This window comes from Macrobrachium nipponense, chromosome 7 (assembly GCF_015104395.2).
Source record: "Macrobrachium nipponense isolate FS-2020 chromosome 7, ASM1510439v2, whole genome shotgun sequence".
Lineage (NCBI taxonomy): Eukaryota > Metazoa > Arthropoda > Malacostraca > Decapoda > Palaemonidae > Macrobrachium > Macrobrachium nipponense.
In genome coordinates, this window is record NC_061109.1 from 91,771,127 (window position 1) to 91,795,154 (window position 24,028).

The window sequence follows — 24,028 nt, forward strand, 5'->3', positions numbered from 1 at the left end:
CTCCTGATCTGGTGCCAACTCTCTCCACATCCAATCTTTCTCTCTTGCTACTAACCCTCTAATTGTACCACTTGCTCCCTCACTTCCTTCCCATGCCATTGTCAGTTTCATGTATGGGCTAACAGTGGGAGGAGACACACTGGAAGTCCAAAGGAGGTCAAAGAGGGTTACACGTGGGTAGTCGCCCCTTCAGTTGAGCCTGTTGCTGGTTCCAAGTAGCGATAGAGAGCCACTGGAAGGCATCTTACTGGATGTGTAGTGGCGGAGAATACAACTGTCCAGTCCCTCGGACTCTTAAACACAGTCCCTGTCAGACTCCCATGCACCAGTGAGGAGGCAAACTGAAATCCTTGGGAACCCAAAGGGGTTGTCCCTGGGTAGTTACTCCTCAGTTGATCTTGCTATCTGCAGGTCATGACGGATAGCCATTGGAAAGGCAAATGGGAAGTGATTTCTTTGTCCTCTAGTGATACAGATCCCAATGTGAACAGTTATGGATCCTGATGTGGATAAGAGGTACCAACAGTGTTTTTCAGGGATCCCAATGTGGACAGATATAGATCCCAGTGTAAACAAGTGGTGTTGATGGTGCTTTTTGGACATATTTAAGCCTTGAAGAGACATATCTTCCAGTTGTGGAGTGCCAGTATTTGGTGTCAAACCGCTCTTCCAGTCTAAGTGCCCAGCAGTGTCAGAGCGGACAAAGTCTAAGTGCCCTGTGTCCGAGCGTCCACCTGTATTCAAGTGTTCGATTGTCAGTGGCTGCCAAGCAACTATAGTGTCTAAGAGCCCAGTGTACGATCATCCACTTGTCCGTTTGGCACCAGCTATAAGGCATCCGACACCAACCTGCTAGGGTCTGGCGCCAGCTTTTCTTTGGCTCAGCGCCTGAACACACTTTTTAAGACACTTGTTCTACCTTGTATGCCAGTTCAGATTACACAGGGACCAAGTCTACTCTCGGACAAGGACATGTGTCCAGTTTTTAAGTTTGCTGGTGGAAGCTTCTTCCTTTGGTTCTTCCCTAGTCATCCTTCTAGTCTTTCAAGTTTGAAAAGAGGCTTTTGTTAAAAGGAGAAAATGTGTCTGTCTTTCCTCCCTCTAGTGCCTAGACAGATCTAAGCCTCCTTGTCAAGTTTATTAGAAGACCTGATTGTTCTACACAATATACAAACCGTTGGTCCTTTACATTATGAATTGCTTACAGCGAAGCTGGAACATGGCCGTTAAAACTTTTGAACAAGGTGGTAAGCCAGTAACTACCATCTGGTAGACAGGGAGACCTGCCTGCCTGGATGTAAACATTCCACTTTACTTTCAGCTGTCGTGTGATGCAGACGTGTTTTTGTGAGCTCTTGCCTGACTGTTGTTAAACTTATGTTTTCTCAGTGGGATCTTTTCTTTTATTGCTTCTGCATTTATTTTGAATATACTGTGGTTGATATTTTTAATATATAAGAACCCACGATTTGTGATACAACAGTTGCTGTGGAATTGGGGAAGTGCACAAATGTGGACTTACTATTTGATGCAGATGAAAAGGAGTGACCAGTACTACTTTCAGGGCCTTCAAGCTCGAGTGATGTATGCAATTCTTCAAATTTGGCCCAATTCAGATGTATAATCCTTTCCCCTCTTATCTACTCTAAGGAAAGTATTGAACAATATTTGAGTGAAAGAAATGCTCACTTACTCCTGTAGGCCCCTAGTACCCTTAGAAGGAATAATTTTCAGGCTTTCTAGCTCTCTCTCAGTAGATCTCTCTTTTATTCTTCTATAATAAGGAAAAATCAACTCAAGTTACCAAATTCCATGTGGTTCAGCTAACTTCAGCATCCTACACTTAACTGCTTGGAGATGATTGACTGTATCCTCCCAAGAAGCTATCTCAGATTTTATCCTTAAGGGGAGTGCTGATGCAAAAGGCCCTATTATAAAGTAAGTGTTTGTTGCTACCTTATTATTTTTTTTAAGGGATTTGCTTCACATTTTTACCACTTATTCTGAAATTAATAATAAAAACGATCTCATAGGGAAATTTAGAAATTCGACCTCTGTTCATTTGTTTTGCAGTTGAAAAAACCATGACATAACTTTTCAAAATTAATATGCAAAATTAAAAGTTGCACAAAAAGTGATTTTCCCCACAACAGAATCAAGATAGTATATATTTATACTACAATGTAAAAGTTTCATTGAATTTGGTACAATTGTCTTGGAGAAACAAGAATTTATTTTTGAAAAAAGTAAGTTTTGAGTAAACTGCAAAAGAAATAAATTCTTGCTTATTTTGTAATATCTATGAAACTATGATAGTTAGAAATCTGATTTTTGCACTAAAAATTTTTCATCATATAAGAAATATGCCCTGAATCTTACAATATAATCAAATGAATAGAACTGTGCTCTTTCTTGATTTATGTTACCTTAAATTTGCATTTATGGGGAGTGCTGATGTCATAAGACCCCATTAACGAGTAAATACTGTTTTTACCTGATGATTGAAGGCTATTTCCTTCTAATTTTTACCGCTTATTCTACAAATAATACTGAATAAATACGTCTTGTTCCAGTCTTCTTGGAGATGTAAGCATATAGTTTTAGAAAAAAAAGTATTTTTTCAGGAAACAAGAAAAGAACAATAATTTTGGACTCAAAAACTAGAAATAATCAGAAATATATCTGGATTCCTTTACGTCTTATTATAAGCAGTTTTATCTATGATACTAACAATTGATAGTGTGTTATTTTAATGGGGCAATATTATTCTTTAATAAATTTTATCTGCAGATCCTTTTGAGTCTCTGGGGCTCCATTGAAGTATTTACTATGAATCACTTTTTGTTAGCACTGGCAGTTACAAGAGAAAGTTTATTGCAAACACGCTCCTATAAGGCTGATGTAAAAGGAATGCTATTTGATCTTTTTTGTCTTAGAGCCGAGAGTTTGTGAGCAGGTATCGTCAATTGACGACTATTTATAGTTTTAGGGTTATGACCGGGTATCGTCACCTGACGATCAACATTTTGTGGCATACAGTTTGAAAGAATTTTGCAGGAAAAGTGTTCAGATCACTTCTATGGGCCACAAATGACTCATGGCAACTCTTATGTCAACTATAATAGCTAGTCAGTACAGGAGAGAGAGATCACATTTGCTTTGAGATGTCATCAGGGAATGTTGTCCATTTCCATCCAAGGACATCTCATGAATATTTTGCCCAGAATTTGTTTCTGATTTTAGTTCTTATCTATTATTATGATATTGTGTGAGCTTTAATTATAATTGTATAAAGTAAAATTTTAAAAAATCATTAAAAAAACCATTTATAACTTGGTAAAATTTGCACATACGTACTATTTTATGACACTCTTGGTAAAGAGGCCCTCACAGGGTAGAATATATTCACTTTCAACTTCCCGTGGATTGTACAAAGAAAACATTCTTATGCTATGTGCATATGCATATCTTCTTCTTAACATTGATGTGTGTGTTTTTTTTTTAATTGGGCAACCTGAAATTTAGCCTGGTCTAAGGGTGTGCTTATTATATTACGTATTTATTCCATCCTGTAAGGGTTGAGGCTAAGTTGTCCCGAGAATTGTAAGAATTCCAAATCTAACCTGTTTGGTGACGAAGGAAGAGGAAACACTTCTCTGTCCCTATAAAAATTTAAATCTATTTGGATGGTTAAGCTAGGAAGAGGCAAAGGTAATCTTTTGTTTTACAGTTTTATAAAACTCTAGAACATCACTGTCAATGGCAATGAACACAATGTTCTCTGTGGCATATATTTGATCGGACTAGCATGTATGAAACTAGTTCCATACGTTGTACCTTTATTGGAGGTAAACATTCATAATGTATTGTGGCTGCGACTTCATTTAGTTTTATGACAAATTTGACTCTTGAGGATCTTATGTGGCAATTCGGTTTTTGCCACTCACTACCTTAAGTATGCAGGATTGCGTCCAAAATCAATAAAGCCCCTAGTCTGGTAGCATCAGTGGGTAATGTCTTTTCATAAATTAAAGAAAGAGCAATCTTTTAGGCTCTTCGTTTTAAATCCTGGGTTTTGATATTTTGGGGAGCATGACGGTACATATATTGTACTGGAGTGTACCTTTGTATCATTTAGGCATTTCAGTCTGGCTGAATTGAAGTGGTTTTCTCTGCTAGGCTGCTCTTTTGCTGCATACATATGAGAGTCTTGCTCCCTAAATGGAATCCAACTTCTGGCAGCAGTAAGATCCAGAAAGGATTCCAGATCCAGCAAGAATGTTTGGGTTTCATGCAAGAAACTTTTAGCTTGACTGGCTGAGCAGATTTTGTTCAGCTGCACTACCAACCATCCTATACTTAATGTTGGAATCAGCTATCTATTACAGTAAGCAACATTCATCTCACATACTAATACAATTTTCATAATAAAATTTATTATTTGGATACTTACCTACTGTTCAAAGTAGACCTTTCCCAACTTCCCACTTTGTACTTGGCTGTAAATGATAATTCTGACAAGCTAAAATTTCTGAAACACACCTGGTGGAGAAATATGCCAGACAGTCGTCATTGGGTCAGCCACTCAATATTCCTCCTTTGTTTGAAAGTCATCCTGCCTACTGGCGCGGAGACATAAGCTATCTTTAACAGTAGGTAAGTAACCAAATAATAACCTTCGACAGTATTGTGGAAATTTATATTTTTCCCATCCATAAAACAAGATTTGACATAGCAAAAACCTATACGTATTTGGTAGCTGCTGTGGGTGCTGCTGTGGGTACTCAAAGGTGTCTGGCTGAGTGATTATTGTGCCTTCCTTGGCAATATTTCAGCATAGCCACTACTCCCATGGCAGTAGAGTTTCAAGAATATTTGTTCCAAGGTAAAGTCTCAGATTAGTAACTGTTTGGTAATCAAGAACAGGAAACACACGAACCTATATACATACAGTACAGTACTATACATACTATATTAATGATTGTGGTGCTCCTGTGACTTATCTAGGTAATTATGTCAGGTCTAGCTACAGGATTATTGCACCTTACCCAGTTCAGGAATATAGTGGATCCCTGACCAGTTGATGTTCATGATATACGGCTTCAACTCTTCATAAAATTTTTCATAAAAAATATGTATTCAATAATTACTGTATTTTCATATTATTTTTATAACTATATATACATTTTTCATGATAAAATTATTAAAATGGTCAGGTATATATAGGCATTTTTAGAGGGTTTTCTTGGTGTTTGAAGTATCAAAATAGGCAGTTATAAGCATTTTTAGGGGGCATCAAGTATATCTGCGGAATTTAGCTATTCACGGGTGTTGTGATATGCATCTCCCATGAATCCCGGGGGTTGACTGTAGTACTGCCTCTAATAATCACCCCAGGCACCTGGAGGGAGACTTCTCTGAAAGCAACATTTCCAAAGAAAGTTAAAAATGTATTCATCTTTACGTCATATTCAGTATGAGGGTTTGCTAAAAAATATTTATCTATTTTCTGCCTTTTTCTATAGCAAAGTATGTGAGGTTTTTTAAGTTTACTGCTGTTAGGAATATTATCCAATGTCTTTTATGTGATTTCATAAGTCTAAATAGATCACACTTACAGCTTTTGTAATGTGTGCTTTTATCTCTCCTAGTTCAGTGTTCTATACAGTATACTTTATGATTCAGTGGTGGGATAGGTTGTATCAAAAATTTTCTTGCCTTGGATTTGAAAGATGGCCTGCTACAATTAATGTGATGTTAAATCAGATCAGCAACACAATTTTAGAGCTATTTTTGTTAAATGTAATCGAATTACCTATTCCTGATTACTGACTACAGCTCCCCAGAGATGATTATGAGCATTCATGTCACCCAGTATTAAAGGAAAGGTGTTAGCAAAAGATTTACCTGTGAAATTAAATCAGCCTGAGGAAAAATATTACAAGGTGGCAAGGTATAAAGAAAAATTTTGTCAAAATATTTTCTAGTTATACATACAAGGAATGGTGTAAGCAATATCATAGAAGATCATAAGTAGTGCTCCACCATGGATACCATCATTTGGGTTAAATGCTGAAAGATATGGAAAATATTTGTTAGAGAAAAGTGGTATCCTAGTACATACTCAGACATGATCCCGTTCACAGGGCTGTCCAAATGGCAATCTTTCAGAGTACTGTATGTACAAATTTTTCCCATAAGGAATAGTGAAAATCAGACTAATCTGTTCCAGAACCCAAAATTAAAAATAACAAAAAGCATTTTTAATTTAATAAGTCTGGCAAGCAGATATAACATACATTGAAAACTAAACAAAAGAAATAGATGGAATAAGTGACAATTTATTCTCACTTTACCTGTACTTAGGAGTGGAAGACAGTGAAGAAGGTAATGAGGATGAGAGAAGTTACTGTTTGGAAAGGAAGTCTCTTTCCACAAACATAACAGGCATTTGTGCTTCTGGGGTTGTTTCTCTTTTCTGTCCCTCCCTAATGCCTTCTTTTTGAGGCTCACAGTGTTTCTATCATACTAAAAACCCATCTAATGATTTTGTTTCTCATGTTTTAAAACGTTCCTAAAATGAGCATAGCATTGTCATTATACATGATTAAAACATGGTTTGCTAGAGCTTTTTACCAGTGATACTTTTCAATGAAACTGCACTTCCCCTCATTTTGAACACACTTTCCCTTGCCTCATCACACTGTGCATGCCACTTCTCTTAAATTTCTCACTATGTACCTGTATTGGCACTGGTTCTAGGGGTGGATTTCAAGAGACCAGCATGTAGTGGTCTTGCTCTTTCATGAATGCAGGCCTCAGAAACACTATTGATTGGTTTTTCATATATATCCAAATTAACAGTTATTTCTCTAACTTTTCAATTGTCTGAGACCTTTGTTTGTTACAACTTTCACTCCAGTAATATCACCTTTGATAGCCTCTATACACTGTATTATTGAAGAAATTGTAGTTTTTGGCATGTGAAACTCACCAGCGAGATCATTTTTAGCCTTGGTATGAGCTTATTTTTACTTTTATCATTTTTGTGTATTTTTGGGTAATAACCTTGGATATGCAGGACACATACCACTTCCATCCCCATCCATCTGGACTCAAGGAAGTATCTAAGATTTGTTTTCCAGGACAAAGTCTTCCAGTTTCAAAGTCTTTCAGTTTCGGGCTCCTTGCTTTGGCGCCTCTCTATAGCACCTCAAGGGTTCACTTGAATCCTCACTCCTCTGGCAAAATGTCTCCCTTTAATAGGTATAAACATCAGTCTGTACTAATTGAACATTGTTTGTTGGCTAACAAAGACGTTATTGTAAACAACCAAACCAAACCTAATCTTCGCCTTGCAGGAGACACCAGCTTCCAATTTCAATGAAATAAGCTGCCTGCTAAAAAAAATTTTAAAAATAAAACTTTCCATTGGGACTTAAATCTATGCATTTAACTTGCTTCTGAATTTGGTTCTTCCATGACGACCAAAATATGTATGATCTGGGAGCACTTACAAATAGTACACAAATTCTTGCCATGTGCTAATGATAGCAGAGACCAGAGAATAAAGGGTGAATACTAGGTCTGGAGCAGAGTGCGGGGTTGACACAAAAATGACCGACATGCAGTGTGCTGTTGCCACATCTACATGTTAAGAATAGAATTGAACCTAGGCAGCCACTGTAGACAAGAGAAAGAGCCCTCTTGTCTTGAAGCCCTATACTATATTCTTTCAGTGTCACTGTGCACTGTATGTACTGGTCAAGAACAACTAAAAGAAAATTCTTTGAAACTGGTTGGTCTATCTTTTGGAGCCCCTCTAAAGACCAGGAGAGAAACTCCTTTGGAAATAAACAGCGGCTATGCTATAAAAAATAAAGTACTTAATAATAACGATTATTGTTGAAGTTCAGATTACCAATATGGTTTTGATGATCAGTTATTTTTATGGTGCTAACCAAACAATGATAAACTCTAAAATATACCAGTATTTAAATCACAGCATATAAGAAACTACACAATAACTGCAAAATAGATACACAATATATAGTCCTAACAAGCTGAAAACTTTGCATTGAAAAATAGTGTACAGACTCAAATATACCCATAATAGTTAGAATGCTCTTTTCTAGAAGCTACAAGGCAGGAGACAGTGAAAAATCAAAATACAACAAACAGAAAAAAGAAAAATGTGTTTATTTAATACCATCACAGAGTTGGTGAAGAACTGGAGATGGTGTGGAGGCATTAGAATCACACTCACTGATAGATACTTGTTTTGAAGCTCCTATTAGTGGGAAAGTTTTAATATCTGCATCAGTGAGAGCTACTGGGCAGTCAGGGTATGATATGGGACTGGGTAGGGCCTCCCTGGCCTGCCTAACATCAACCTAAAAACAATAAGAAAATTATTCTAATCATCACAAATAGTACGGGAAGAGATCTATTTAACTCTCTAATTACACAATCATAATATTTTACCTATAGTTCACTTTTATCTTTGGAATATTCAGGCTACAAATATCCTTGATAATAATAAGTATCAAAGAGTAATTTGCATTTTTCCTAGAAATACAAATCCCAAGCTTTCCGTACAAGCCAAAATATTTTGATACATGGTAACAAGGTGGTAGGAAGGCAAGTGGGGGAAAACCCAACTCACCTGCATTCAACAAGCCTTTTTTCCTTTGGTATCATGGACTAAGCAGGGTAGTTGACATTGGATTATAATAAGTCATTGATTTGTTTACCTAATAAAAATACAAATTACTTTTAGAAATTCATTATTTGTTCCTATAAATGTACAAGCCATCGCCTTTTATGCATGAGACTTACTCCTTAGGTTAGAGGTTGTTTCCAACCAGAACTGTCACATTCCCGGTCATCACAGTGTGTAGGGAAGTGCTGACTCCTGTAACCTCCTGTTCAGGCTAACATATGGATGACAGAGTAATAGGACCCCGAGCTTGGGTGAAATGTGTCTGTGGTCTTGCTTATACATATAGGAAAAACTCAGAGAACCAGGTGTCACCCTAAAATGAGTGACAAGTTGAAGGCAGCTAAAATCTGGTCAATAAAAAAGGAATGTGTAGCCTACCTACATCTGTGCCCAATCCAACATGTACTTGGTGCGAGCTGCTGCCTTGCAGAGAGAGGGAAAAAGGAAAAGAAGAGTCACTCAACAAGTTCAACTCATTTTGCACCTTCTGAGTACCTGGGGCAAGGTGATTTTCTGTTTAAGAGGAGCTTAGGTGACAATCACAGGCCTGGTGGGTGACATCTCTGGGGTAAAAAGAGGTGAAAGCAGTCGTCAGATATTTCCAGACCACCTGACCTCTATCTTGCTACCAAGCAGTTGCTCAGTAGCTGGGCGAGTACCCTTCGCTCAAATGCCATCACCAAGCACTTTTTCTTTTAGCCTTAGGGATGAGGCAGGGTGGTTGAGGGGACTTGGATAAAAGGTACTGGTTTGTATGTGTAGGAAAAATACAAATTACTTTAGATATACATTTTTTTTCACAGAAATAATCCATTGCCATTTATGTAGGAGATTCATTCATTAGGTGGAAGGTTATCTCCTCCAGCTGACTGGAAGTGAGTGGAGAACAAAAAAAAAAAAAAAAAAAAAAACTATCCCTGTAAAGGATTGCATATGTTGGAAGACAGCTACACATAATCAGTAATCCCACGATTATCTGGATCTTCATTATCTGACACTCAACATTTTCTGACAGCACCAGACCAGGGACCAAAGATATATAACACACATTCTCTGATGGTTGGCAATGCTTCACAGCTTGAGGAAGTGTTGGTTACACTGCTTACACTTATGAAGAGACTGGGAAAGGGTTTGGGGATGTGGGAGGCTTGAAGAAGTTTCCAAGGTTTTGGGGGGGAGGGTTGTTTGTTCCTATTTGTAACACTTTACACTTATCCAAGTTAAAAGACAATTGCCATCTTTTTGACCACTCTCCTATTTTCTTTAGATCATTTCTTAAACTGCAAATTTGGCTCTCAATGTCATTAATATACATAAAAAACAAGAGAGAGAGAGAGAGAGAGAGAGAGAGAGAGAGAGAGAGAGAGAGAGAGAGAGAGAGAGAGAGAGAGAGAGAGAGAGAGAATGGTTTGTACCTATTATGCTCAGTCTGGGCTAACTTTGAATGTGCTTAATAGAACATTACTAGTTACAAGTATACACTGTACATCAATTTTATCATAAAAATCTGTATTTAGTCATGAACACAATATGAAAAAATGCAGCAATTAGTGAATAAACAGTGTTGTCATAAAAAAGTGAATAAGTGATTATATTAAAAGCTTTATTACTATAAAAAAAAGAATAATTTAATTTGTATTAAACATTTTGTAGATATTTTGCTGTTTACATTAATATTAATATTTTAAAATAAGTAAATCATTGTTATAAGCAATTCAGGGTTGTGTATACGTACTTAAGAGTAACAGTTGTAAAAGGATATTAATCTAAGATGTCTTAGGAGTTTGTTTTGGGATGATGGTTTGGGGTGTATTTCTCTTTGAAATTATATTAATTTGTTTTAGTATGATAATTTTGTTTGAACTATCAAATTAAGCAGTGAAATGTTAAAATAGACAGTTATAAGCATTTTAGTTTATGGGGTACTGGGTATTTGGCAGTTATAAGCATTTCTGGGCTCAGCTCGTGTCGCTGCGCGAAATATCCTTTAATCTATTATTTCTAGGGTAAATGTAACTAACACATACCAGAGAATAACATAAATAAAGAAAAAGGTCAGTATAACTGACTCGCTCACCCTCCAGAGAGTGTCGGTATGAACACTATGGCGAGTGAGACCACTACCACGAGCCAAATGCCAATAGAATTCTCCCACTACAAAATCCCCGCAAGAGGGGAGCCGACCCACAGAGTGGGCAGCACCTACTACTACTACTCCATCCCATGCTGCCGACTGCTGCGCCTCTGGTGGACATCCTTTTCAGTTAGCGCACACGATTCACACGTGCCATTTCTTCTCTTGTGTTTTTTGTGCCCTTTCATTTGATTTTATTACAATGGAGCGTGCAGCCATCGCAGCAGCTAAGTTTAAGTACTCAGTGTTTATTGCATTTGGTTTGGTTTTTCCGGCCTGAGCACGTATTTGCCGTTTTTTAGGTATAAATACGATCTTTAGGTCGGAAGCATGGCAGCATGGTTCTGCTCGTGATGGGTCCGTTCTGGGTACTCCCATACCCAGAACATCCCCTGTCTTTGTACGCTCTATTTTATTATCCGCTTTGTTTAGAGTAAGGTCTACACGGTTTTGTCATGCATGCAGTCTTTTACCTTATGTAGGCTCTTCCATCCAGACCCTAGCCACGGCTCTCATTATCGGCATCGGCTAGCTTGAGTGGTAGACTTTCCTTCAGGTTAGTCGTACACTCCTGGATTTTTTCTCCTACTATTTGTTTTTCTTTCTTTCATTTTATTTATTCATATTGTTTATCTATGTGATTTTGTTAGGTTAGTTAGGCGTCGGCTCGCTTAGCCTATGGTCACGGCCTATTGGGCCTTTATGTTACCGCTGGTCAGCTCGGTTGCTTCCCGATAGCATCTCGCTGATCAGTTGGTTTTATTTTTAGGCTTAGTTTTTGTTGTTCTTATCGCCCCGTGGTCACTATGTGATCACGAGGCAGCCAGACGCCTGTCCAGTCACCTTCCCCCCTCCCGCTCTTCCATAGAGTCGGGGGGGGTGGCTAGGCCTGCCCATGCTCGCTCCGCATAACCGAGCCTGCCTCCCTCTCTCCCCCCAGGCGGAGGGGTAGAGGGACGGGACAGACCCAGACTGGACTCGACCTCTCCGGCTCTCGGTCCGGTCGGTGGATGGTAAGGTGGGGGGGGGACTGGCCTTTCCCCCTCTCCATTACTACTTCGTCGCTCCGTTACTAGCCAAGAGTCTGTATGCCCACCCCCGCTCTTTCCCACCTTACTAGGGCTCCTTTACCACCGGAGACCTGGCACTCTAGCGGAAACGTGCTTAGTCTACCCCACGGGGTGTGGACCGGAACATACAGTCGGTCTCGTCTAACCTCTCCGTTTCACTGAGTTATCACTCCGCCTCGCACTGGACTTAGTCCGGTACGTTCGAGCTTTTAGGTTTAAGATGTTAAGTTTATTTTAAGTACCTTAAACCATTCCCCCTCCCTTCTTTTCACCGGATACCTCCGGGGTTTATAGCCTATTCAGGCTAGTAAGGGAGGCTATGCCGAATTTTTTCCGAGCTCCGGCATGCAATGGAGTTCTTCTGTCCTTTAGCCTGTAAGTGATATTCTTTAAGATACTCATGTGTCTTTCCACTTACAGACCACCAAACTGTGAGCATCCGGGATGCCCGCCGCCACACTTCAGGACCCGTGTGGACAGAAGTTTGCCGGTCCCATGCTCCATGCGCGACTCCGCACGGGGACATCCAGGTCTGGTACCATGAGAACGTGTACCATATGTTACGATCTGCGGTGAGCCAGCTTTTAGACCGGGGTAAGTATTTCCCATCTACCGGTAGCTGGTCCGCATTTGTTTTAGTTCTTAAGTTTGTATCAATTACTCTAACTTAAGGAATTCAAAGGGCCTTATAGCCCTATAAGTTTAAGTTATACTTTAAGTTATCTTTAGTTTTAAGTTATTCTTAAATCTAATTGATACCCTCTCTTCCAGGCACCGGCAGTGAGGGATACCGCACTGGCAACCCTGCGGGCCTGGGTCGGCGGTTTCGGGAAGAACGCCGCCAAGGGTATGCCCTACATCCTAGAGAAAAGGTTGGCGGTACTAATCTTCCCCGGAGGCAAGGCGACAGGATACGTCGACCCAGCAGAAGGCTGCCCCGACTATCGCCTTCATCCAGCAACAGCTGGCTGCCTCATTGACTGACCAAGGCCAGGATATCTCCTCGGAAGTCGCGACGTTGGATATTAAGTAGAACCTATGGTAGGTGTAGACGACCTGTTGGTCGAGGTAGGTAAGGTGGACACCCAAGGGATTACCCTTGGGCGTAAACTGTTTCTTCTACTCCTGCAACCTCTCCATCCTTTTCCAAGGCTTTACGGGGTGAATGAAATTATACTCCTCGCTTGACGCTTCGGTTAGACCCAAGGTCAAGGGTCAAGCAGTGAAATCCTTGACAAAGACGTCGTCGTCGTCTAAGAAGACGACTTCGACCTCATCCTCCTCTCGTAAGTCTCCGGCTAGGAATCCCGGAGCAGACAGATCTAAAGCTTCTGGGTCCGGCTCTAAGTCCTCGAGGAGTAAATCCTCCAGAGAGAGATCTCACACTCCGGCTGAGTCGTCAGTTCCGCTACCTTTGGTTCCAATTCAAAAGCTACCCTCCACCTCTGCAGCAGCTCCGGCTTTGGACTCCAATGCTGGCCTGTTACAAACAGGTGGGCGACCTGGTTGGGTCTCTAAAGAGTAGCATGGAACAAATGATCTCTCGGTTGTCGGATAGGATTACTTCTCAAGACTCCATTATAGCCGGACTGAGCCAAGCTCCTCTAGCCTCTCCTCCACCTTCCAATGCAGGTGGAGCTCAGCTTCCCCCGTATGACTCGCTACCTCCGTTCTCGATGAACAACCCGTGGAGAGTAGCGTCATACGCCCCTTCCAAGACGGTCTCATTTCTATTACCGGAATTTGGAACTCGAAGGATAGAGGACTTCGAGTTCTACCCGGAAGACCTTCAGCCTCCGTTCATCGGCTACGCAAGGCTTACCGCCTCAGCCATGATTCGAGATGATAGGGTACCAAAGGAGACGGTCCTCTATTCACGTGACCAGGCTCAGAGAGAATGGCTCAGGTGTTTGGAGGACATGGATTGTTCTAATACGAAAATCCAACCCTTCAAGAGTCCCTTTACGATCTTCACTATGGATGAGAGTACCCCGCTCCCTTTCCTGACTAAGATCGCGACCTCTACCATTCCAGCGGCCCAGAAGGGGGACCCCATGCCTCAACTGAAGGAAGCAGATCCTACATCTCCGTTACTTCCTTCAGCCGGAGAATTATGGGAAGACTTACCGAACACCCTTCTCAGCTGGCAAACTCAAACCGGACTGTGCTATGGAGCAGTTTGGTGAAAAGCTACCCAGGCTTCCAGATAGCCTATTCAGGCTGAGTTTGACGCTAAATCACGATTAGCCAGATCAATTAATTCTATGGCTATGACCGAGGTGGCCACCATAGCCTATGGTTCAGAGCCGCTTTTCAAACTCATGACCAAATCCCTGACTCAAACGGTACAGTCAGATATGTTTGAGTTTGCCACTGCTAGAACGAATTGTAGGAAGCATGTCCTACAAGAAGCAACCATTCGGCACGAGCCGAATAGGTTACTCTCGTCAAGCATCTGGGGAGCAGATCTCTTCCCAGAAGCGATGGTGAAGGAAGTCCAGTCAGAGGCTACGAGGTTGAACCAGAGCCTTAAGGACCGTTGGGGCCTTACGGCTAGGAGGAGGCAAGATCCTGCAGCTAGAGGTAAAGGGCAAAAGGAAACCCAGGCGTTTCCAGCCCTACCAGAAAAAAGCAGCCACGTTTTCTTTTTCTCAGCAAGTTCCGGCGGTTCCCTTAGTGCAAACAGCCCAGCCCTCCACTTCAAAGGCTCAATCACAGCCAATTTATGTGATCTCCCCTCAGCCTCAGCCCTCCACCTCTTATGCCATCTCTCCAGCTTACAATCAAACCTTCGAGAGTCAATCTTCACAGAAGTATGACCGCTCGGGTAAGGAGGGCAGAGGTAAACGTCCTTTCGTGGGAGAGGATCGGGAGGTCCCTTTAATAGGGGAAAACACTTCAGAGGAGGCCGAGGAGGTTACCAGAACCAATGAAGAACTTCAGGTAGGAGGGAGGCTGTTTCACTTTCGCCACCGGTGGAACTTCAGCAAGTGGGCTCAGAGCATTGTATCAAAAGGCCTGGGTTGGAAGCTGGTTATCGAACCCACCTCCATCCAGGCCTTTCCGTCAACTTCCTTCCAAAGAACTGACGGAGTTATGCGGAGGATCTCCTTCAAAAAGGAGCTATAGCGAGAGTCAAAAGATTAAAGTTTCAAGGTCGCTTGTTCAGCGTGCCAAAGAAACAAAGGCTCACAAAAAAGAAGAGTAATCTTAGCACTTGTCCCGCTTAAACTTAGCCATTCGCTGCGACAAGGTTCAAGATGCTCACGATCTCGCAGGTGCGGACCTTACTTCCCCGTGGGGCCGTCAACCACCTCTATCGATCTTACAGACGCTTACTATCATATCCCTATTGCAAGACACTTCCGGCCTTATCTAGCTTCAAGATAGGCGACCAGACATTCTCCTTCAAGGTAGTTCCTTTCGGGCTCAACGTAGCACCCAGAGTGTTTACGAAGCTGGCGGAAGTAGTTGTTCAACAACTCAGATCGCAAGGGTTATGGTAGTAGCGTATCTCGACGATTGGTTGATCTGGGCTTCAACAGTCGAGGAATGCAACAAAGCAACACTGAAAGTGATTCAGTTCCTGGAATATCTAGGCTTCAAGATAAACAGGACCAAATCAAGACTCACTCCAGAGTCAAACTTTCAGTGGCTAGGCATTCAATGGAATCATCCTCCCATACTCTGTCGATTCCATCGTCCAAAAGGAAGGAAATAGCAAAGTCAGTCAAGCAATTTCTAAGTCACAACTGGCTTCAAGAAGATCTCAGGAAAGGATCCTGGGTTCTCTCCAGTTTGCATCAGTGACGAACATCCTAATGAAAGCCAAACTGAAAGACCTAACCAGAATTTGGCGCTCACGGGCGGGCAAAATATCAGGTCCAGGGGGAGGACAAATTGTCCTCAGTCCCTCTGATTCTAAAGAATCGACTTCGGCCGTGGGCGAAAGTCAAGAACCTATCGGTGTCAGTGCCCCTTCAGTTTCCTCCTCCAGGGATCACTATCCACACAGACGCTTCATTAAGCGGTTGGGGAGGATATTCCCAGTTCAAAAAGGTTCAGGAAACGTGGTCACCTCAGTTCCGTCAGTTCCATATAAACGTACTGGAGGCAATGGCATGTCTTGACTCTAAAAAGATTACGTCCGCCAAAGTACTCCCACATAAAGCTAGTCCTGGACAGCGCAGTGGTAGTACATTGTATAAACAGAGGAGGCTCCAAGTCACGTCATCTAAACCATGTCATGGTAGCCATATTTCTCCCTGGCGGACAAGTTCAGTTGCATCTCCTCCTACCACCCATATAGCTGGAGTGAGAAACGTCGCAATAGCAGATGCTCTATCCCGCTTCAGTACCTCTAGAGCGGAATGGTCATGCGGACAACAGTTTCATTCCAATGGATTCTTCAGAGAGTTCCAGGTCTACATGGTAGATCTCTTCGCATCCCAGGCGAACCACAAACTCCCGTGTTATGTGGCCCCCAACCTGGACCCTCTGGCCTATGCCACGGACGCCCTGGCTCTAGATTGGAACAACTGGGAGAAGATTTATGTCTTTCCTCGGTGAATCTTCTCATGAAGGTGCTAAACAAACTCAGGACATTCAGGGTCAAGTGGCCCAGACTGGCCGAAGAGCAATTGGTATCCTCTCATCCTGGAACTGGGTCTCCGTCCTCTTCGGATCCCCAATCCCAAGCTCTCCCAGTCAGTACAAAACGAAGACTGTGTTCGCTTCCTCAGGGATTCTCAAAACCCTAACTTTATGGGATTTCATGAAGTTTGCAGCAAAAAGAGGGATGCGAATATTGACCCTCAGAATATTCTCTTCTTGGAATCAGATAAGAGAGATTCAACTTTGAGACAGTATGATGCTGCTGTTCAAAAAAGTTAGCAACCTTCCTGAAAAGAATTCAGATATAAGATCATGACAATCAATCAGCTATATCCTTTTTCAGATCCTTATTTTGAAAAAGGCTTAGCAGCTAGCACAATTACGACAAACAAGTCAGCCTTGAAAAAGATTTTTTCAATTGGGTTCAACATAGACTTGACAGATTCCTACTTCTCGTCTATTCCCAAGGCCTGTGCTAGACTTAGACCTTCTGTAAGGCCTACGTCAGTATCATGGTTCTTAAACGATGTTCTAAAACTGGCTTCAGAAACCAATAATGACACATGCTCATTTATAATGCTGTTAAGAAAAACCCTATTTTTATTAAGCCTGGCCTCAGGAGCTAGAATTTCAGAACTGTCGGCTTTATCCAGAGATCGGATCATATTCAGTTCCTTCCCACAGGGGAAGTGCTACTTTCACCAGAACGTAGCTTTTTAGCTAAGAATGAAGATCCTTTGATGAGGTGGGAACCATGGAAGGTAATACCCCTTCCACAAGATATATCTCTTTGCCCAGTTTCAACGTTACGAGCCTTTCTATCTAGGACCTCCTCATCCATCATCGGGTCCTCTCTTTAGGAGAGAAAAAGGTGGTACTTATCTATTAAAGGCATCAGGCAACAAATCCTGTACTCATTAAACAAGCCAATCCTGACTCTTTTCCAAACAAAAGCACATGATGTCAGGGCAGTAGACCACCTCAATTAACTATTTCCAACATATGGAACTTCGATGAGTTGAAAAAGTATACTGGATGGAAATCACCGACAGTGTTCAAACGTCATTACTTAAAGTCCTTGGAAGCCCTGAAATTTTCAGCAGTTGCAGCGGGTAACATAGTTTCCCCTGACTCTGACTAATCCTTAGTAGAAGATTCAGTCCTCCTTTCTACCTGCCTCACCCAACAGTTCGTCTATTCCTGCCTTGTTCATTTACGATCACCTTGTGTGTTAGCTGCTTTAATGATGATATAGTGGTGTCCCTTATTTTTTTGCTAGGGACACTCACATTTGTGATGATTACTGATCCTCGTGGGATGTCATCTCCTTATTTTTATGCTAGGAGATACATCTTCTTATAATGGTTACGGGTTTTGTTTTGATTATTAAGTCATATACATTCTTTTATATTTTGTTATTGTTGAGTTTGTTTTATTCAACTTGTATATTAATTGCTTTAAATGGTTTTGATACATAAACTTTACACAGATACCATTGTTTGTATATATGATAGTCTCCTGTATATATGTATATTACCTTAAGTTAAGAAATATTATTAGCAATTTAAGTATAATTAAGTAAATATTTCTATTTTGTATACTGTGTATGTATCTTTATTAGCAATTATATTCATTTATTTTTATTTTATCTTTTGATTTGAGACCGTTATATTTTGTTGAATTTCTTTACAATCTTGTCTATTTCTCTGGTACGATTTCGCGCAGTGACACGAGCTGAGCCCAGAAAAGGGATTTTGACGTAAGGAAAAATCTATTTCTGGCGATTGGCTCGTGTCGCCAGCGAAATCCCGCCCTACCCATCCCATCGCCAAGATTGTCTGCTAACTTCAGGATGGCCACCAGAGGCGCAGCAGTCGGCAGCATGGGATGGAGTAGTAGTAGTAGGTGCTGCCCACTCTGTGGTCGCTCCCCTCTTGCGGGGGATTGTAGTGGGAGAATTCTATTGGCATTTGGCTCGTGGTAGTGGTCTCACCTCGCCATAGTGTTCATACCGACACTCTCTGGGAGGGTGTGAGCGAGTCAGTTATACTGACCTTTTTCTTTATTTATTTATTCTCTGGTATGTGTTAGTACATTTACCCTAGAAATAATAGATTAAAGGATATTTCGCTGGCGACACGAGCCAATCGCCCAGAAATAGATTTTTCCTTACGTCAAAATCCCTTTTTTAGGAGGAGGGATTTTTGCATTTCTGCGGCAGGTTCTGGAACTGATTCCTGCGTAAAAGTGGGGGAGCACTGTACTTATATAAAAATGACATTTTTATAATCCAATTAAGTTTTATACATACTTATCAAGTAATTACAAGATTGGAGCCCACTCTCCTCCTCTCTGATGGTCATTGTGCATAAAACAGAATGAGGTGGTCTGCCAAGTTGTTACCAGTAGAGGCAGTCCCATTATTGGCAGCCTTGGTTATTGGTGATCCAGTTTTATGACACTTGTCTTGCACCAAAATTTGCCAAGAAATGGCGATTTTCAGAATGATTTCAGTGCTGAAATGTGCTAATTTCTGATTATTGGTGCTAATGATAAGTATGCATTGGCGCCGATACGTACCTAACGGAAGTGTCATTAAGGGATTTTGACGAAGGAAAAATCTATTTCTGGGGAGAGACCTGTGTCGCCCGGTGAAAAGGATCCTGCTATCCACTTTTCTAGTATAAATAGTTTCAAAATATACCAGAGAAAAAAGCTAGCATTGGTATGCAGAGGTTACTACCCTCGCGTGAGCACCCAAAGGGCGTTGGGTATAAAGTTCAGGGCGTGTGTAAGCCACTATTCACAGGTCATCTGCCATTTAGAGATTTCCTTTCCAAAATCCTGCATATGGGGTGAGCTGACCTACCGGAAACACCCTCTTTGCCTCTGTACCACCACTGTTGATACCCGACTCGAGCGACATCTCCAATCCTGACTGTTTAGATACCTTTTTTGGGACTTGGATAGGTGAAGGGAAGGGAAGACTAAGAGAAGGGTTGGGTTCACCGGGCGACACAGGAAAATCGCTGAATTTCAGCTATCGTTAATTTTTGCTTATCATCAAACCTTCGGAATGGAACCCCCAATGATAACCAGTGACTGCCTTATTACCCTTAGTGGGCAGCATCTTGTTTCTAAACTGAGCTTTCAAAGGTTTCCCGCGAAATTTGAATTATTTTTGCTGCCGAGTGGGAAATTATTACCTATGTAATTACTTGGTAAGTATACATGAAACTTAATTTTATTATAAAAATGTCATATTTCCTCATTTCCTGTCCTTTTCAAGGCTTTGAGCTTTCAGATACAAATCCCTGTTCCTCTTTAGAACCTTAAAATCCATTACCCATATTATCATTAATCCCATGAGCTTGGAGTCAGATCATTCATTTCAAGCAGCTAATTCTGGGGTTTTCAAGAATAAAATTTTTTTCAATGTAGACACATCAAATGTCTCTCCTAACTCTGATGATTTCTTGCTACCATAAACCAGACTACATAAAAAGTGAGGCTTTTAGTACCTGCCTTGGGTCTAAGGATCCATGTGACAAAAGCATAAGATAATCTTTTCAATGGGTAATGAAGTAACTTGGATTCATGAAAATGACAAATGTGGGCTAATAAACTGATGCATTGATTTTGAAAATAAAAATTTTTCTTTTTAAAAAGATTACATATTTTCGATGACCACACATCTTCAGTGTAAACAGAAATTTAGGAGGAATATATAAGGATTTCAATTTTATATGACCAGTAACAAGCTTACCTTAGATACCAGTAGATGAACTTGAGGAACAATATTATTACCACAAGTACAGTGACTCCCTGATATGTAATTAAATGAACCTATTCGAGCTTGGCAACCAGGACAGTTGAGTTTACCCTTTGTCCAAGATGACTGAAAAATTAAATACATAATGAATAGTATACTGTATTCAATAACATGCTTTTCAAAAATATATATATATAATAAAATAGAGAATGGCTACAAAAAATGAACAAATACTGAGAAAAAGCAAGAGAGTTAAAGTTGAATCAGTCGACTGTAAAACTGAGGTGGTGGTCATTGAGCAAAGGTAACATTTCACTGTAACACCACACTTTTGCAAGTTCACTTGACAAAACTTAATCAAACATTAACTTTGCATCTGCTCTTTCCAGTATAATTCAAAATAATTTTATGTATTTAATTAGATACAGAAATGAAATATAACCCCCATTATACTGTCTGCCTTCTTTTTATTAACAAAAGCCAACAGAAGGGGATTTCTTAAGTCTATACATTGTTGCACACTCGATCTGTACAAGTGCCTCTTCTAAAGCCAATTTGTTCAACTATATGCATTTTATCAAATTCATTCTCAAACATATTATGGGTGCACCATTCTCAAACATATGGTTCAAAGCCTCTATAGGTACCACATTCAGCAAAACAGTCTAGTTAGTATAAATGGTGTTATTTTAAGGGGCATGCCAACACCATAAAGCCCCATTATACAGAAAGTGCTACATTCTACCTTATGATTCAAGGGGTTCGCTTAAAAATTTTACCCCTTATTATACAGCTAATACCGAAAAGATACAAAAAAGTTGCACCCAAAAATAATTTTCCCCCTCATAATTATAAATATGTATATAGTTACTATACAAGCTGTAAAAGTTTAACTGAATTTAGTTCAGTTACTTTTTCTTTGACAAAACTGTTTTGAGAAAACAGCAATATAAAAATTAGAGCCTATTTTGTAATAACCATGAAACCATGAGTCAGAAAGCTGATTTTTGCACTAAAACTGTTTTATTATATAAGAAATATGCCCGGAAATTTACAATATAATCAAATGAATAGAGCTGTGCTCTCTTGATTTATATATTACCTAAAATTTGCATTTATAAGGAGCGCCAACACTATAAGGCCCAACTATAAATAAATTACTTTTCTGCTAATGACTGAAGGATATTTCCTTTTAACTTTTAGTGGTACTTATTCTACAAATAATATGCTGAATAAACACAAGTCTTGTTTCAGTCTTCTTGGAGATCAAAGCATTTAGTTTTGATAAAATAAAAAAGGGTAACTTTCCAGGAAACACCAAAAGAGCAATATTTCTAAATTAAAAAATGAGAAATAACAAAAAATATTTAGACTCCAGAAGACAATTATCCCTATAAGCCATTTTCTCTATTATACTAATGCTAGCGTGAATGGGATATTAATGGGGAACAAATACATTACCTTGAATAAATTTTATTTTAAAATTCGTTTTCCATGCATTTTTTTACTATTTGTATTCCCAGTGCTGTAAAAACAATGAACAAAGTTGTCCATGCACCAAACTAAACATTCCTTTTTAGCAATACTGTTTCAAGATATGTTTATTTACCATAAAACAGTCCAAAATAGTGTATATGTATCTCAAATTTGACCCAATGTAGGATCATTCATAGACTTACGTTTTTTTACAATCTAGTGTTCAAAGCCACATTACAAGTGATGAACAAAGTTGTCCATTTACGCAAAAAACAGTCCAAAACAATAAATAACTTACCTGATCCTCTCCTGAATTATTCATACATATGTTTTTTATAATTCTTTCTCACAAATTGTGGTCCACAGTGTCATACAAGCATTGAACAAAATTGTCAATGCTAAACCAATCTAAAAACTTTTTTAACATTGTCGCTTCAGGATGTTTATTTAGACATAAAGCAGTTGAAAATGATATTGTCATGTTACAATAAAGTTTATACATACTTACCTGACAGATATATACTTAGCTATAGACTCCGTCGTCTCCGACAGAATTTCAAATTTCGCGGCACACGCTACGGTAGGTCAGGTGATCTACCGCCTGCCCTGGGTGCAGGACTAGGAAACCATTCCCGTTTTCTAATCAGAATTCTTCTCTTCCACCTGTCTCCTGCGGGGAGGCTGGGTGGGCCATTCAATCGTATATATCTGTCAGGTATGTATAAAACTTTATTGTTAACATGACAATATCATTTTTATACATTCAACTTCCCTGCCAGATATATACTTAGCTGATTAGCACCCATTGGTGGTGGGTAAGAGACAGCTAGCTACTGAAATAGACAGGTAAACAACATATGTTGTAGGTATTAATAAACCTTGGTTCCTACCTTATTAGGCTGAAGACTTCGCGGCTACTGCCTTGGAGTCTGCTTAGCCTCAAGAGCCTCAGCGAGATATTGATCTATGGCTAAGAGTTCTTGTGGGGTCTGCCAATGGGGTCTTATCCACTTACTCGGCAGAGCCTAAAGGCCTTTGTCATTGGGTGCTATTCCACTAACATGACAATACACCTTGTTCAAGGAGCACAAAACCGATCCCGATCACCTGATCCTAACATCCATGTTAGTTCTAAGATTGTAAGGAGTTATCCCCGAACTCCTTACAAACAACCAAAAACTCGAAACATAAATACACTTTCATTACAAAATATACAAAAAAAAAAATTTTGTACTCCCCTACTAGCCATACATACCCTTGATCCCCTACCAGCAATGACACTATGCTCCCGTGCGACATTAGTGAGCTTGCTAATAGAAAACCAAGCACATATCTGACAAGAGGGTTTATGTACGATAAATAAAAACACAAAATTAAGGATCAGTCTTTGCTCCAAGACCCAGCACTGTATCTGCTGATACAAAAGGACCTAGCGAGAAGCACTTCTCATAGGTCACTCTCACATCCTTCAGATAATGAGATGCAAACACTGAATTGCACCCTCCAATAATGTATGTCTCAATGATATTTTTTAGAGACATATTCTTTTGGAACGCCAAAGACGTTGCTACTGCCCTCACTTCATGGGTCTTGACTTTTAGAAGACCGAAGGATTCCTCCGAGCAGTTCTTGTGAGCGTCCGTAATAACGCTTCTCACAAAGAAAGCCAAGCGTTCTTGGACATGAGTCTTTTGGGGTTCTTCACCGCACACCAAAGACCTTGTTGACAAGCTCCCATCTGTCTCTTCCTCTCTAAATAATATTTAAGAGCTCTCACTGGACAGAGAGACCTCTCTATCTCTGCCTACTAGGTTAGATAGGCCTTTTACTACCTCAAAAACTTCTGGGCCACGGTTTTGACGGGTTTTCGTTCTTTGCCAGAAACATTGTCTGGAAAGAACAGATGGCAGCATCTCCTTTGAACCCCAACCGTGGAATCCAGAGCGTGCAATTCGCTCGTCCTCTTTGGCTGTAGCGAGAGCCACCAGGAACAAGCATTTCCTAGTGACGTCGCGGAAGGAAGCCAGATGTAAAGGCTCGAATTTATCCGATGAAAGGAATTTCAGGACCACGTCTAGATTCCAACTAGGTGTTCTAGGAGTAGCTGCCTTTGAAGTCTCAAAAGATCTAATTAGATCGTGTAGATCTTTGTTGCTTGCAATGTCTAGGCCTCAATTCCTAAATACTGAAGACAGCATGCTTCTGTATCCCTTTATTGTTGAGACAGATAGGTGTGATTC

At 40.3% G+C, this 24,028-nt stretch overlaps 1 protein-coding gene across 1 annotated transcript in view; it reads right to left on the reverse strand.

Annotated features, from left to right (window-relative positions):
• Positions 1 to 24,028, reverse strand: part of LOC135217651 (uncharacterized) — a 112,135-nt gene that overhangs the window by 61,034 nt on the left and 27,073 nt on the right. Inside the window, exons 4-5 of the mRNA XM_064253616.1 lie at positions 20,307 to 20,438; positions 8,210 to 8,393 (exon numbers count right to left, since the gene is read on the reverse strand). Of these exons, the coding sequence (XP_064109686.1) occupies positions 8,210 to 8,393; positions 20,307 to 20,438 (316 nt within the window). The remainder of the gene's footprint in view (positions 1 to 8,209; positions 8,394 to 20,306; positions 20,439 to 24,028) is intronic.